Source organism: Panthera pardus, unplaced genomic scaffold (assembly GCF_024362965.1).
Source record: "Panthera pardus isolate Hobbes unplaced genomic scaffold, ASM2436296v1 HiC_scaffold_16, whole genome shotgun sequence".
Classification (NCBI taxonomy): Eukaryota; Metazoa; Chordata; class Mammalia; order Carnivora; family Felidae; genus Panthera; species Panthera pardus.
This window is the reverse complement of record NW_026526721.1, coordinates 95,146,868-95,164,491: the sequence shown is the minus strand read 5'-3', so window position 1 is coordinate 95,164,491 and position 17,624 is coordinate 95,146,868. Positions and strand designations below refer to the sequence as shown.

Here is a 17,624-nt window from a genome sequence, read left to right as displayed (position 1 = left end):
TCAAAACCACAAGGTTCTTTAGGCCTTTGCTTTAGGCAATGGGTTTTTAGAGCTCCAATCTGGGGGTGCCTGGTGGCTCAGTCAGCCGAGTGACTCTTGGTTTCAGCTCACGATCCCAGGGTCACATGAGATGACTTCCGTGGGGCTCTGTGCTGACAGCGGGGAGCCTGCTTAGGATTCTCTCTTCCTCTCTCTTTCTGCCCCTCCCCAGCCTGTACTCTCTCACTCAAAATAAATAAACATTTTTTTTTAAAGAATAAAACCTCCATGATTTAGCTTGATTCCCCTGGGGTTTGAACTCTAGTTCTTAGAACTACACCCAACCCCAGAAACATTATTTCCTTTTGTCATTATTAGCTTTTCCAAATACCATCCTTATGAGCGTCTTTAAAATTACACTGTAGGGGGGCACCTGGGTGACTCATTTGGTTAAGCTTCCGACTTCGGCTCAGGTCATAATCTTGAGGTCTGTGGGTTCCAGCCGTGTGTCCAGCTCTGTGCTGACAGCTCAAAGCTTGGAGCCTGCCTCAGAATTCTGTGTCTCCCCCCGCGCTCTCTCTGCCCCTCCCCAGCTCACACTCTGTCTCTCTCTCTCTCAAAAATAAACACTAAAAAAAATTTTTAAGTCGTAAAATTAATAATTTAATTTTTAAATTAAAAAAATTTTAATATGCAAATAAATAGCACGGAACTACACTGTAAGACATGAAAAATCAGCTGCTTGTATCTGCTTATATTGGAAATGTTTAATTTTTGTGTGTTTATATTACTTTATTTAATATTTTAATGGATTATACATTAATATATTTAAATTGTATTTAATATAATAATATGTTGTTATTAGTATCCAATGGAATATTTTTGACTTTTAAAAATACCTGACATTTTGGGGGCAACTGGCTGGCCCATGGGTAGAGCATGTGACTGTCAGTTGTGAGTTCGAGCCTCACGTTGAGCATAGATATTCCTTAAAATAGAATCTTTAAAAAAAAAAACCTCGACATTATGAAATCAGGACTAAATTAGGACTAATCAGTACTGTACATATTGGTATATTATGAGATTTTATATAGATTGGTATATAATGCCTAGGACTACAGAATGATATCAAGTATTGATTTGGTGACTTGAACAGCATAAATGGCATTGCTGTTCATGATGTGTTTTTCTTTTTTCTTTCTGTGATGATGAACAACTTTCAATAAAATTTGGTGCAGAAGAGAACATTTTTTTCTCAACTTAGTTGAATACCTGGAAAATTCAGTGTATTTCAAAAACCACACAAGAGAAAGCTTTATGTTTCATGTGAAGTGGAGTTCTAGTTCTAAGGTTTGCTAATTATAATTTATCTTCATGAATTCCCAGTGAAACACTTAAAAATTATGTGTGAGGTAATATAGTTCTTTGTTGAATGGAACTGTCCACACATTGCCGGATGTCCGCTATCCCCAGAAGCACCCATAAATCCCATAATATTCTCAAAACAACTGAACAACCAAAAACTTTCAATGTGGCTCCACAAAGTCTCTGTGGAGATATCATTGTCCCCAGTGAGAATGCCTGGTCTAAGATCCCTGCTAGCTCTAAAATTTCATGGTTCTGTTTATATACTTTATTCCAAAACTTAATTTAATTATTTTTAATGTCTAGTGTGTACTTTTTAAAAAAATTTTTAATGTTTACTTGTTTTTGAGAGAGAGAGAGATAGTGAGCAGGGGAGGTGCAGGGAGAGAGGAAGACACAGAATCCGAAGCAGGCTCAAGGCTCTGAGCTGTCAGTACAGAACCCGATGTGGGACTTGAACTCATGGACTGCAAGATCATGACCTGAACTGAAGACAGGCACCTAACCAGCTGAGCTACCCAAGCGCCCCTCATGTGTGCTTTTTCATCGAGGTTGGCAAAGATAGACTTATGTCTTGTTCCTTTACAAAGACTTACAAATGTATCCCTAATGTCTGGCACAGCCCTTGATACACAGTGGGTGCTCAATAAATAGTTTTGAATGTATGAATACATGTGGGGAGGGTACTCAAGCGGTATGAAACCCGAGTCTTTCCCTGACATTCTAACTGGAAATGTCAGACATTGCTAATACATTCTAGTTGGAAAATGAAGAATGGCATGTGCCAACAAAATAATGTCAGTGCGAAATAATACTTCATGAAGGATGTAGCTTATGGTAGAAGCTGTCAGTGCAATAAAGCAATAAGAGAAATTACTGAGGCACCCAGGGAAGGTTCTGTACAGTCTGTGGAATCGGAGCTGGTCCCTGAAGGGTTGAACTTGGGTGAGAAGGGACGAAGGCTTTCCAGAGAAGTGGAGAGGAAGCAGGACCGAGAGTCAAGAATGAGCAAGGTGTGGGTGAAGAGCCAGACAGTGAGGTACTTTGCTCGCCTGGAAGTACAACTAGGTTCTCTCCTTCACGAGGAGTGGAAACATTGTGATAAGGTGTGCAGGGGCCAGATGTAGAAGGACTTTGAGCAGCAATCAGCGGACTCTTATTTAAAAGGTTTCAAGGAAAGGCCAAAGTGATACACTATTTGGGGAACCCAAGCAAAATGTTGGGGGGTGGAAGGAAGGTGGACATTTCAGAGCAGAAGTGGTCTAAGCAGTGTTGTGCTGGGCCAGCTGAAAACACTTCACAAAAGCTGATTAAAAGAGTTTTAGGAATTTTGCAAGCTGGTTGTTAAACATAGCCACTGTTAAAAACTGAAATATGTAGACTCACGATTGATTCCATTATCTTAAAAATAAACGTAATACAAAGCCTATCACTTCTTAATCATTTTACCATGTTTTACTATTTTCTATGTTTCTGAGGTTGTTGACATCTATTTACCAGAATGAAGGAAACAATATACAACCATGTCCTGCTGTGTGTCTCTTGAGAGATGGTGGTGGCTTGAGATCTGTCATGTGGGAGTACAGATGCCACAGAAATCAAAATGTTATGAATCAGAGACTGATATATTGTTTTGTTGATTGTGGACTTAAGAAGGTGGTAGAGAAAAGGTTAATAATCCAGATGTCCTGCCTCTAAGCCATTACTTCGAGAATAGCACAAAACATTGAGGAATTAGCCTTCTAATATTTATACACTTTTTATAAGAGGCAGAATTGACAAAATTATAAGATCTTTTAGTGTACAGTGTGATGATTTGACATGCACACCTGTTGTGCAGGTATTCTCCCCATCAAGTTACTTAATATATCCATCATTTCGCATATTTACCTTTTCTGGAGGTGGTGGTGAGAATATTGGAGTTCTACTCACTCAGCAAATGCCAACTATACAATACAGTGTTATTAACTATAGTTACCATGTTTTACATTAGATACTCAGATCTTATTCATCTTAACTGAAAGCTTGTACCAAACTTCGACCAAACTCTCCCTATTTCTCTCATCTTCCGGCCCCTGGCAACTTTTCTACTTTCTGTTTCTGTGAGTTTGATCTTTTTTTCTTTTTCAATTCTACATCTAAGTGATACTATGCAGTAATAGGAGAGAGTCATATATCTTACAGGGGGCTAATATCCAGAATATAGGAAGAACTCTTCCAACTTAACAGCAACAACAAAAAAACACAAGCAACTTGATTGAAACTGGGGAAGGGAGGGGCACCTGGGTGCCTCAGTCAGGTAAGTGTCTGATTTCGGCTCAGGTCATGATTTCACAGTTCGTGAGCTCCAGTCCTGCATCAGGCTGTCTGCTGTCAGCGGAGTCCAGCACGGAGCCCCGTGCAGAGCCTGTTTCCGATCCTCTCTCTCTGCCCCTCCCCTGCTCCTGTGCTGTCTCCCTCTCTCTCAAAAATAAACATTTAAAAATATGGGCGAGGGGGGCGCCTGGGTGGCGCAGTCGGTTAAGCGTCCGACTTCAGCCAGGTCACGATCTCGCGGTCCGTGAGTTCGAGCCCCGCGTCAGGCTCTGGGCTGATGGCTCGGAGCCTGGAGCCTGTTTCCGATTCTGTGTCTCCCTCTCTCTCTGCCCCTCCCCCGTTCATGCTCTGTCTCTCTCTGTCCCAAAAATAAATAAAAAATGTTGAAAAAAAAAAAAAATATGGGCGAGGGACTCGAACAGACATTTCTCCAGAGAAAACAAACAAATGGCCATCAAACACATGAAAAATCGTTCAACATCACTAATCGCAAGAGAAATGCAATCAAACTACAATCAGATACCACTTCACACCCAGTAGGATCACTATTGTAAAAAACACACACACCTCTTCACACACAGAACAGAAATAACAAGTATTGCATAGTCTTGAAGAGATATTTGCATACCCATTTTCATGGTAGCATTATTCATGATAGCCAAGGGGTAGAAGCAACCCAAATAGACAAATGAATTTGTTAACGTTTATTTATTTTTGACAGACAGAGTGCGAGCGGGTGAGGGGCGGAGAGAGAGAGACATACAGAGTCCAAAGCAGGCTCCAGGCAGCCTCGAGGCTCTGAGCACAGGCCTGATGTGAGTCTTGAACCCATAAACCGCAAGATCATGACCTGAGCCGAAGTTGGACGCTTAACTGACTGAGCCACCCAGGTGCCCCTAATTTTTTTTTTTACATTTATTTATTTTTGAGAGACAGAGAGAGACAGCGTGAGCAGGGGAGGGGCAGAGAGAGAGGGAGACACAGAATCAGAAGCAGGTTCCAGGCTCTGAGCTATTAGCACAGAGACTGATGCGAGGCTCGAACCCCCCAACCGTGAGATCATGACCTGAGCCGAAGTCAGACGCTTAACCGACTGAGCCATCCAGGTGCCCCAACAAATGAATTTTTTTTTAATATTTTATGTATTTTTTGGAGAGAGAGCATAAGCAAGGGAGGGGCAGAGAAGATTCAAAGCGGGCTCTGTGCCAATAGGCTGACATCACCTGGCCTGAGGTGGGGCTCGAACTCATGATTGGTAAGATCATGACCTGAGCCACCCAGGTGCCCCCAAATGAGTTTTTAAAAGATGGTATATACATACAATGGGATTTAATTCAGCCTTAAAAAGGGAGGAAATTAAACTTGACGACATTATGCTAAGTGAAATAAGCCTGTCACAAAAGAACAAATACTGTACTGATTCCACTTATATGTGGTACCCAGAATAGTCAAAATTGTGGACACAGAAGTAGAAAGGAGGTTGCCAGGAAATGGGGAGAAGGGGCAGTTATTTAACGGGTACAGAGCTTCAGTTTTGCAAGATGAAAAGAGTTCTGGCAACTGGTTGCACTACAATGTGAATGAACTTGCTACTGAACTGTATGCTTAAAAATGGTTAAGATGAGGCGCGCCTGGGTGGCTCAGTTGGTTGAGTGTCCGGCTTTAGCTCAGGTCATGATCTCACAGTTTGTGCGTTCGAGCCCTGCATCGATCGGGCTCTGTGCTGACAGCTCAGAACCTGGAGCCTGCTTTGGATTCTGTGTCTCCCTCTCTCTCTACCCTTCCCCCACTTATGCTCTGTCTCTGTCTCTAAAAAATGAATAAAACCTTTAAAAAATGTTTTAAAATGGTTAAGATGAGGGGCGGCTGGGTGGCTCCTCAGCTGAGGTTATGATTTTGTGGTTTGTTGGTTCGAACTCCCCTTCGGGCTCTGTGCTGATGGGCAGATCCTGCTTGGGATTCTCTCCCTGTCTCTGCCCCTCCCCTGCTCGTACACACACACTCTCTCTCTCAAAATAAATAAAAACGTTAAAAAATTTTTAAATTAAAAAATGGTTAAGATGATAAACTTTACGTTATATGTATTTTACCACAATAAAAAAAAAGATACGTCATGCCATGTGGCACTCATATAAGAGTGATTCATTCTTTAGATACAAAATATGGACATCCAAGATTTCTTTGCAATAGGACGTGGCTCATTCCAGGAGTCAGAGCACCAAGCTGGAAGAGTGAGGGAGCCTGGGGCCACTTCTGATTTCTCCAATGCATGTGAAATGCAGTTTTTGCATTATTGTACCTTTTGAGGATTGGATCAAATGCTATTATTGCTTTCTTAAAAACTAGGTGTTTTAGGTATGAATACGATAATATTTATAAAACTACAGAGATGCTTTACCAAAAAGAAGACATTAAGTAAAGAAAAAAATACATCACCGGTGTTATTATGCTACTTCTGTAAACATTTTTACATTGTTAAAAAGAAATATGTCCATTTAACTAGTCAGGGCTAAATAACTATGAACGATAGGCTCTTTGTCCCAGCAAATAATATTTAGTTTCCAGAAACCAGTCTTTAAAAGCCTGCTTTGTACAACTGTTGAAGTCTATCATTACAAGGATTTATTCTTGGCACTGAATCCTGGAGCTTTGGCTAATAGCAGTCAACTGAGGTAATTCTAGCTTAATTTTGCAAGTGTTCTAATGGCAGTAAAAATGTGTTACTCATGAATCATAGTGACACTCAGCAAAAGAGCTCAGTATTTTATAAAGCCATGAGAGCATGGCAACTGTAGTGCCATTTTCCATGATCATCTTTTGTGGGAAATATTTTTATTATTTAGAGAAATGCGAACAATTTTTTTGAGATCAAATTCCATTATAACTAATACCCATGTACCAACAATGTGTTCAATTCCAGAAGTTTTGTGACATGGCCAAGTAGTCTAGATCCAAATTCCCTGGAGGAGTTTTCAATCCTATAATCGTGGTGCCAAAGAAAAACAAATTGTTAGCAAAAACCAGTTTACAAGTGCAATTGTTTTAATGACCCTTCCAAATTAATTTTCCTGTTTGAAGATAAAATGTCACCTCTCTCTGTTTGCTAGTCTACTCTTTTTTTCTATGCCTTGCCAATTATTTTCTGTACTTAGTTTTTATGCTATATCTATAGTGAAGAGGGAGGAGCAGGGAATCATGTAGGAGAAACGAGTCTTTTACAAAAAGAGGGGAGGGGCATACATATGCTAGAAGCAAGAACCACGTCTTTGGCATACAGTTCTCCTGGTGCTTGGCTTTTTATGGCCATGAAAAAAGCATTATTGAAGATCAAATGACCTTTTTTTAAAAGCACACTGACATCAGAAAAATTTTTAATAATATTTTTATTTTCAGCGTTCATGGCCTTCTAAATCTTAGTGATTATTTTTTGAAGGGGATATTAAGGAAATTTAAAAATTGATACAATGAAGGAAAATGGAATTAAAACTAGTCTCTGAAGAAATGAAAACCTCTGTTGATTATCTTACCTTACCGTTTCCAAATTGTTGTCCACTTATAAAAATACATAAGCAAGAATGGAATTGCCATTATAATAGTAATATATTTCATAGTCTTCAATATATGCACATTGGTGTAAAGTATGTTTTCTATTTCTAGCTCAGTTATTTGCATAAGCAAATACTTTTATTCATACAAGGCTTATACCAAATACAGTCTTCGGTTAATTTTTAAGCAACTAAATTATGAAGCATTAAAAAAGTAGCACATAACAATTTCAGAAGAATTTATTTAATGCTACCATATTTTTTTTAAGTTTATTTATTTTGTGAGAGAGAGAGACAGAGAGACAGAGAGACAGAACACATGAGCAGGGGAAGGGCACTGACAGAGGGAGAAACAAAATCCCAAGTAGGCTCCGTGCTGACAGCACTGAGCCCAACACAGGGCTAGAACTCGTGGACCGTGAGACCGTGACCTAAGTGGAGATCAAGAGTTGGATGATTAACCGACTGAGCTACCCAGGTGCCCCAGTGCGACCATAGTTTCAGTTAATGAATCACAATCTCATAAAGCTAGAGATCTCAATTTTTCACAATTTCCTTAGACCATGCAATAATCACCATCTACATTCTGGGCAAGGGAAGGGAAGAACAGATGAAGAGGGAATATTTCCTATTCTTTCTCTGGAAGTCTTTGGTTTGCATGGAAAACATGTCTTTAGAATAAATTCTATTACATTCCACTTCTGTGCTCACATATACTATTACATATACCTTCCTTATCTTCCAGAAAAAGAGCTGTCATCGCTATAGAAGAAAACAATTTCAAGTGCATGGTGGATCAGAAGTGTATCAGTATCAAAACAAATGATATAAAATAGTTCTAAAGCAATCTTTATATTTCAGTGTATCCTTTCCACATTTAGAGAGAAGTCACTGATGGTCAGTCAGTAAGAACTTTAGTAATCAACAAAGTTTGAAAGCTAACATCATTTTTTAAAAAACAGATGGCGATAATACAAACATGTGATGATATAAAGGCAGCAGCCACTTCTTAAGGTGGCTCAGAGGCAGAGCCATGAGGTTTGTGGAGGGGGAGACCTCCCATCATCAGAGCCTGGGGCGACTGGTTTTGAGTTCCACACTGCCTTTTTCCCCCTGCTTTGTTGAGACATTTGTCCTTAAAACTAGAGTTTGTGGAGAGAGAATGGATAGCCTAATTCCAGATCATCCCCATTGGTTAGCATATCAAGAGGGAGCACTGGGGACCCCAAGCACAGTTGCACCTGAGGGAAGTCCCAACAAGTAAGGAAGAAGGTGGCCTACACTTTGATTCCAGGGACCTGAGTTAGCTTTCCTGAGTCACCCTGAGTGGTGTGGAAGGCAGGACCTAGAAGTGCCTGCCTCCCCTCAGTTGATATAAAAGTAGCAGAGACTCTGGGAAGCTTGCTGGAGTGGGTCACCAATCCCAGGGCAAAGATAACTCTGTGGTCAAGCAAGGGCTTACAGGGAGGACCACCTAAGCCAGAGGATGAACTGCCAAACCTCAGAGGCTCTGCTGTGTCAGATGCTGAGTCAGCAGGTAGGGCCTCCTGGCGAGCCCTAGGATGTCTGCATGGGAAGCCAGCTGGAGAGGCAGAGGGCAGGACCTGGTCCGTTGACACACTCTGGGATCCCTTCCCCCACTAGGACACTGCCCACACCCAGTTCATGCGCCATCTCAAGGAAGAAAGGGAGATGGAGAAAAGATCCAAAGGAGACAATTTAGTCTTGGAAGGGACTAAATTCCCCAAGAAACACTGTCTCTTTACATTGTTGGGTAGCTTTGAATTTACCAGATTGGACTAAACATAGTGTCTCACCTCTTATTGAGAGAACAGGACTTTTGAAAGAGACTAGACCAACTGCAAGGAAACAACGAGGCTTTTCTTCACCCTGGGCATGCAAATTTACAATACTTGTGAATGCTTCACAAATAACTTCCAAGAACATTGCTGGTCTTACCCTCACCTGTTCCTCTCTGCCTGTGGAACTTCTTCCAGCCATTCCTCAAATAGCTGGGGCCCTGCCAGTACTCCTTTTCCCTCTCCTTTGCTTTCAGAGAACCTGCTCCTGGTGTGGCTGACGATACCAGAAGTTGCTACCTGTTCTCTCCCCCTTCCCATCAGGCCCCCGACTCTCCAGAAGCCACTGTTTCTCCTCCTCTCCACATTCCACCTGTCAGACCTCCTCATCTTTCTTCCTTCCTTAACATAGCAGGAGCTGGTGTTAGGAGTAAATGGAGTAACAGCTGCTAGTGCGGTACAGGCACGCATCCAGGGGAAACCGGGTCATTCATGAACCCTCCTGGGACTCTGATCATATTTCCAGAGAACAGGACTATAAACGGTAGCTCTATATTGGAACACATACTGCTGTTACCCTGTTAGATGGATGTTTATGGGCTGGCCAGGAACTGAATTCTCCTTTAGGATGTTGCCTGTAGCAAAGCAGTGTTTAGCGATATTTCGGCAAGCCTTTCAGACCCAGGCTCTTCTAATTTGAGGCCTATGAGAGTGAGGAAAATCTATATGCATTTATTATTTATTGGCAGAGACTTCAATATACACATACAATACAGAGAGACAGACAGTTTAGTAAAGAAATCAAGGCAAAAGGAAAATAGCATTAGGAAAACTGAGATGAAACCATAGAATATTTGTAGTTTTAAAATGCATGCCTAAAGGCAGGCCACAAATTTGGCCCTGAGCTTCCTACTAGCCAGTGCAAAGAAATTCACTAGTTATGTGATTCCTGAGATTTTGTTTTGACTGGATTTCTCAGGGAAAAGTCCAATTATTCCTAGCGCGGCAGGCTGAGAAAAATTTTGCCCAGAGCTTTTCAACAGAGGACTCCATATGATGTAATTATCTAACAAAATAATTAGCAATTGGTGGAAACTATCCAAATACTTTGTCTACACGTTGCCTTCATGTCTCAGAAAAACTCTATGAGACTCTGAGAAGAGGTAACTGAGGCTCAGAGAAGTTCAATAACTTGGCCAGGTTGTAGAGGTCATACACAGCGGGCCTGGGACTTGACTGGGCCTGTTAGCCATTAAATCCCTCCTGCTGACCACTGTTTCATGAAAAATAACCCCAGAGTGAAATCAATACATCCCATATGGTATTTTTTTAATGACCTCAATACCTAACAATAAAAATGTGTGTCGACAAAGAAGAAAGTTATCTTCAAACGAGAAGCCTAAAGAATTACTTGTAACACAACTTTAGTTTTTTGTATTGAGTTCTTATTTTGTACTTTCCATTAGCAAATTACTAGGAATACAAATGATTGAGGTTCTTTTTCAAGGCTACAAATGTTTCACTAGTAAATAAAACATCACATCTTCAGAATTCCATGTTTTCTCTTTTATATAATTCGCAGTTCTCACGCAGACCACAAAGGGCTTTCCCCCTGTCAATTCTAGAAGCTTCTTCCTTAAACAGACTGCCATCTTTTGTTTAATTTTGCAGCTCTGTGAAAAATAACTTAGTTTTTTTTTCCCTACTTTCAAAGGAATCTTCCCACTCAAAACCTGTTGGAAATATGAAATAGGTCATATTCCCATCAAAGAAAGCTTATCATTCTCCTAGTATTTTCCTTTTGTGTCAACCTGAAGAGCGGCATTAAGTGAATGCCCACAAAGCATCTTAGAGGCTAAGGAAGGATTAAACTAAAGGCTAAACTCTGAGACAGGTTTATATACACTGCAGTGCACTTTCCTAGGGCTTAGCGTCTTTTCGCCTATCTGTAGAGGATATCAGAGGGCAACGTTTCTGCCATGAAATAGGACTAATCAACTTAGTTGAATTCGTATTTAAGGCAAGGTGAATTAATTAAGACGGTTTCTGAAACAGTCGTCAGATGTGCTTTTAAATCTGCAGCCAGAGGAGCTTCCGCAATTGAAAGAAAATCTTTGGATGGTTCTTCCACAAGCAATGTCAAAACCAAGAAGACTTCAGAGAGGATGTAAGTATATATATCTACCCTTAATGAGTCCAAACTAAGGCTAGTTACTTTTAATAAAATGTTTGCACATATAAAATAAATGGACACTTTTATCTTAAAAGGAAGGCAGGTCTACATGGATCGAGTGCACAATGGAGAAGTAAGGAAATCATCTTGTATAAATACCATCAACAGCATTCCTGCCAAAATCGCTGGGTACATTATAAAAATAAAACACATTAGACTTTGGAAAAATGAATTTTTATAAAGAAAGGCTTAGATTTATCTATAAATTTGGTTGGCTCCCTTATTGCTAACAACATGTTAGCTAATAAATTCTTATTTGGCTGAAACTACTGAAGAGTCACTAATGATATACTGCTCATGTCAAATAAATAAATACTATCTGTCACACCTTAGTTTTATTTTAAGTAAAAGTAAAAGGAAATTTATTTAAAATAAAGTCAGCTCAAAGTTGTATATCAATTTATCAAGTGTTTTCTCATCTTCAAATAGATTAAGTACCTGCCTCTGTGTGTTGCTCCTATACATTTACTATGCGTTATTCTTCTAATGGCCTTTTGTTACTGCAGATAACTATATTCCAAAAAGAATTACGAAGTGTGGACTATGAAATGTCAGAGTAGAAACTTTGAGAAAAAAAACATTGAGGAACAGTCAATGATAATCATGAAAAAAACCCTATGTTAATTATTTCTTAACTCATTCTTTCTAACAATCTCACTAAAATATCTAAAATTCAGTTCAGTTATACGGGTACTACTAGATGTCACTTTGACCTACGTACAAATTTATATACAATGGGTTTTGCTTCACGATCTTTTGGAGAAAGTGAACGTAATTTATTCAAATTATAGCAGTGCATAAGTTATATTGAATTCAAGTAGTGAAGATATTACATAATCTCTACTTGCTTAATGATGAAAAGGTTTAGTCTTTTTCATTACAGTATTTGCAAATGTGTCTAGAACTTTACATCTCAAGTAAGCATAGGCGGCTCTAATGACAACGAGCTTCCAGAATGAAAAGAAGTGAGAGGTGAGGGAAGCATGCACACACCATATGCCTTCACCAACACTTTCCAGGGTTCGCATTGTGACGCAATGCATTTAGAACGGTGCTTTAATAAAGTATATGCCTTTAGTAAAAGTGAAATATATTTCAGGGCCACTGCCAAGTGCTTCGGTACTAACTGCCTTTGTGGACAGTAATGCTTACTACTACAGTGATACCTCATTTCATTTATATTGTGTTTGTATATGCTTATTGTTATTTAAAACAAAAATTAAGTCTAGCTGACCTCCAAAGTGGGCTGTTAGTGACACAACTCAAGCCAGTAGAAAAGAAGCCTCTAAGTTCCTTCCCTATCCTCGGCAAGGCTGGGGAGGGGCAGGAATATGCAGAGACCCAGAGTCAAAGTCCCCTTGAGAAGAGGCTCAGAGCAGAGTCAGGAAGAGGGTGCAGATGCCCTCTGCAAAACTAGGTGGGAGGATGGGGCGCCTGGGTGGCTCAGTTGGTTAAGCGGCCGACTTCGGCTCAGGTCATGATCTCACGGTCCGTGGGTTCGGGCCCCGCGTCGGGCTCTGTGCTGACAGCTCAGAGCCTGGAGCCTGTTTCAGATTCTGTGTCTCCCTCTCTCTGACCCTCCCCCGTTCATGCTCTGTCTCTCTCTGTCTCAAAAATGAATAAACGTTAAAAAAAAAAATTAAAAAAAAAAAAAACAAAAAACTAGGTGGGAGGAATGTTTTGCAATTATTGGGGGACCAACTGAGAGAAGGTCAAGGAAAAGAACAAGAAGCCTGGGCTTGAAATGTCAAAATTCCCCCAAGGGGATGTTTCACAATGAAGAACTTTAATGTTCAATTTGAAATTGTTTTTGACACTGCCCCCTCCCTCCCAATCTGATTGGCCAATTCTCAGTCAAGTTGGCTACACAACACATTTGCCTTGTGTGAGTGCTTTTTTGTGGATACTGAGGGAAATGGATGGCATTCAGAGTCAATGTAGAGCAGAGAGGAAAGAACAGCTACAGGAGGTGGGCTGTCGGCCAGACTAGGAACCCTGCAAGAGCAAAAAGTCAGTGCCTGGCCACCCATGAGGATGAAATCCTTGAGGAAGAGGTGGGGTGGGGCCGATGGAGACATCAGCCACTCAGATTTTTTTTTCAATATATGAAATTTATTGTCAAATTGGTTTCCATACAACACCCAGTGCTCATCCCAAAAGGTGCCCTCCTCAGTACCCATCCCCCACCCTCCCCTCCCTCCCACCCCCCATCAACCCTCAGTTTGTTCTCAGTTTTTAAGAGTCTCTTATGCTTTGCCTCTCTCCCACTCTAACCTATTTTTTTTCCTTCCCCTCCCCCATGGGTTTCTGTTAAGTTTCTCAGGACCCACATAAGCAGCCACTCAGATTTTAAGGAGCAATGTCTTTTGTCTTTCTTTCTGTTATAAATGGCCATGATGCACATTTGGGGTAAAGATGCTTTAAGTGTAACTATTTCTTCCACTTGAAATAGGGCTTGGATAATTTTAGAATCACCTTGTAATCTCAGGAAACTATGTATTTGGAATATCAGTACAATTATTTACATTTCACACACTGTTTTATGTAATTATTTTCTAAGCTTTTTATTATTGGATATAAAAATAAACTTTTCATACTTCTAACTATAACTGTGAAATTAGCATGATCTCTCTTCTCACCGTGAATTTTTCTGCTAGGGGTATTGATAATTAAATACTTTTGGACAATTTATTGGTCTTCCTACTTTTTTAAATGTTTTTATTTATTTTTGAGAAAGAGAGGGAGAGAGGAAGAATGCAAGTGGGGGAGGGGTAGAGAGAGAGAGGGGCACAGAGAATCCAGAGCAGGCCCTGTGCTGGGAGCAGACAACCGGATGTGGGGCTCAAACTCACCAACTGGGAGATCACGACCTAAGCCAGAGATGGCCACTTAACTATTTTTTTTTTAATGGTCAGGCACCCCAGCCTTCCTATTTTTTTAAAAAAAATTTCCTATTTATTATTTTTCTAAACTGAAAATGTACTTAAGGAAGTGTGAATTATGCTTTAGCACTAACATGCTTTTCAGAACCTAGATTAATATAGGACACCTAGAATAGCGAATGTGTGAAGCTACTAAGGATTGTTTTATACCTTAAATAAAAGATCTCTGTAAATATCTCCCACTAGTTTTCACTTAAGAATTTATATTTTTTTTCTCAAGATTGTAGAAACATTTAATTCTACTGATCTACTCTTAGAATATACAAACTGTATTTGTAAAAACTTACAAATACAGAAGTTATTTAAAAACTAATTTATTTCAATGAGTACAATCCCAGAAGTCATGCATCATACATGCAACACAACAAATATTCCACATGTAATTGCTCAAATTCAGGCTTGGCCAAACTCAGATTGCACCGACTTTAATAAATGGTCACAGTATAGCCAATGAGAGACTGAAATGGAATCAAACTGACACCTGGCTACTATGCACCAGGCAAGCATTCAGTGAAAATCTGCTGATTTGGCAAGGGCTTTAGTTCATGAACTTCATGTCTTACTACTACTGCCCTAATCAGTTGAGACAGAATTAGCACTACCTAAATCGTCTGTGTGCTGCCTGGAGGGGTTTGTTGAGGGTAAGAGTCTGAAGATAGAGATTAAGGAATCCTCATCCTCCTAAAGTGCTGGGCATCCAGGATTAGAGCTCTGGGTCAGAGAAATCCACGCTGAATGCAAACCTAAGCACCGTTACACTCCGCACTTGGGATTACCAGACTCACTGCGTTTAAAATGGATATCCCCGTCTGCATTTTGACTCAAGAGCGTTTCATCTGCCGTGCCAAAGTGACCTTGGTTCACTTCATTTGTCTAGATGTTTCTAAAATAAGAGGATACCCTGAAAATGTGAAAGTTGATACTTAAAGACTCATGGGTTGATCCTATGACTCCCCAAATGGTGAGATTATAGACACCTAGATTTGGAGCTCAAGCATCTACCTTGCTGATGAAAGGAAAGATCTGGCCAACCCCAGAATGTTGCTTTGGACGTCTCCTGATAGTATTTGCTTTGAAATATAATTTGATTTAGAGCCGGGAAACCGTTCTGTGTGACTGTAGTGGTAGATGCATGGCATTCTACGTTTCTCAAAACCCATAGAAGGTACCACGCTAAAAGTAGGCACACAGGTAGACTGTGCACTTTGGATGATAGTGACGTGTAGGTATAGGTTTACTGATGTGCCACATTCACAAATGTACCGCTCTGGTGCCAGACATTGATAGTGAGGAAGGCTATGCATGTGGGGCAGAGGGAGATATATGGGAGTTCTTTGTACTATCTACTCAATTTTGCTGTGAACCTAAAACTGCTCTAAAAATAAAGTCTATTAAAAAATAGACTGCATAAAAATTTGGCACATTCAAAATATAACAACAGAACACAAAAAGGGTATCTTGGTCCATTCAGGTTGCTATAACAGAATACTGTAGTCTGGGTGGCCTATAAATGCAGAAATCTATTTCTTACAATTCTGGAGGCAGAGAGTCCAAGGTGAAGGCGCCAGCAGATCGGCAGATGCAGTCTGCAAACCAGATACAGTCCAGTGAGGACCTGCTTCCTGGTTCACAAATGACCACTTTCTTGCTGTGCCCTCACATGTCAGAAGGGGTGAGGGAGCTCTCTGGTAACTCTTTTCTTTCTTTCTGTCTTTTTTTCTTTTTTTTCTTTCTAAACTTTATGTATTTTGAGAAAGAGAGAAGGGGAGGGGCAGAGAGAGAGGGAGAGAGACAGAGAATCCCACATGGGCTCTGCACCATCAGCACAGAGCACAACATGGGGCTCAAACCCACGAACCATGAGTTCATGACCTGAGCCGAAACTAGGCACCCCTCTCTAGTGTCTCTTTCCTAAGGACACTAATCCCATTCGTGAGGGGGTAGACCCCCTCGTGATGTAAACACTTCCCCAAATATTTACCTCCTAATACCATCATATTGGGTATTCAACATATGAATGGGAGGAGGCTTAAAAATCCAGGGTATAGCACCAGGCAATTAGACTTTTAGAAGAAAATTTGGGCACCAATAGATATGATGGTGGTAAGTTAAAAAGCACTCGCTTACAAGTATAAGGATGAAAGGAAACTAGGGAAGCCAAGTGGAGCCCAAAACCGTAACACTGAGATGTGGCAGATGTCACTGACTCATCCTTCCTGGGGACCTTCATGGCGTACATAGAGATACTTCTCTAGACCTCGGAAATAAGCTTACATTTTAGGTGCAAACTTGGAGGATTGATTATTATTAAAAAATAATAAACTACTATGCCAGATGTGTAACAAAATTTTATAGATCACATTCAATCTCCTTGGCATTACAAAAAGAAAAAAAAACCGCACCCAAGAACCATAGGATCCAGAACAGTTATGTTACCAAGAAGAGTTTTAAGCAGATTTAAATTAGATCAGACTTGTCTTTGATGCTCTATTTCTTCATCTCTGTTAACCTGATAGCCTTGAGTTCCCTGCTTACTTCACTAAACACGTGACTAACAGTAAAAAAACAATCCTGCTGTGTTGTTGCAGACAATGGACCCTACAGAACCTCGTAAATGTATTCCTCTGTCTGGTGAACCTGGTACTCCAGAAGAAAGGCATTTGTGCCAGCTCTCTACTGGAATGACATTAGAAGGTAATCACCTTGCCTCAACAGCCCCAGACACTGTTGCTGCCAGTGGGGCAGAGGGAGATATATGGGAGCTCCCCGTGGCCCCCTTCCAGTTTCATCTTCAACCATGGGGAGGCCCTTCCCCATCTCAAGCACCTGTTCCTCTCAGCTTCTTGGTCTGAAGCCTCCCTCCCACACCACAGGAGTTCCTTGCATCTAGATCAGGCATAATCCAGGGGCTGTTTACCCGTCTCTTTGTCTTTCATTGGGACAAATCCTGAGGTGTGTTCCACAAGATGTCTTAGCAGCGTTGATCCCCAGTTGCCCAGAGTAGTAATCCACACATTAACTCTCCCTTTATCAGCTTTTCCTTTCCTGATTTCACTTCCCCACTCCCCCTTGTGAGCTCCTTGGGACCACTACCTGCATTCAAGTCCTTGTCTTAAGGCCTTCTTAGGGGGAATGCCAGAATAAGACAGCCTCATCTGTTTTTGGTGACTAATTTTTATGGCATTTCCCTCAGGTGACGTGTGTGAGGAAGAAGGGTGGTCCAACATCTAGGCAATCCTTGCTCTGGAGGGATTTTGCACCTCTCCCTTTCTTCCTTCTTTTTCCTCCTCCTTCCTCCTGATTCGTCTCCAGCATCACATAAAATGCAAGATAAACATTATATTTTATAATTTTAAAGATTCTATCTCATTCGTGGGTAAGTTCAAACTTCTGCCAAAGACAGTCATTTTATGACACAAATGAAAGTTCAATAACACCCAGTTGT

At 40.7% G+C, this 17,624-nt stretch overlaps 1 protein-coding gene across 2 annotated transcripts in view; it reads left to right on the top strand.

Annotated features, from left to right (window-relative positions):
* The first annotated feature begins 10,925 nt into the window (after positions 1 to 10,925).
* SAMD7 (sterile alpha motif domain containing 7) overlaps positions 10,926 to 17,624 on the top strand; it is a 28,724-nt gene continuing 22,025 nt past the window's right edge. Inside the window, exons 1-2 of one of the 2 annotated variants that reach the window (XM_019440537.2) lie at positions 10,926 to 11,171; positions 16,768 to 16,873. In XM_019440537.2, coding sequence (XP_019296082.1) covers positions 16,771 to 16,873 — 103 coding nt within the window. In that variant the 5' untranslated portion in view covers positions 10,926 to 11,171; positions 16,768 to 16,770. Of the gene's footprint in view, positions 11,172 to 16,767; positions 16,874 to 17,372; positions 17,556 to 17,624 lie in introns of those variants that run through there. The other variant, XM_019440538.2, reaches the window with a different exon arrangement.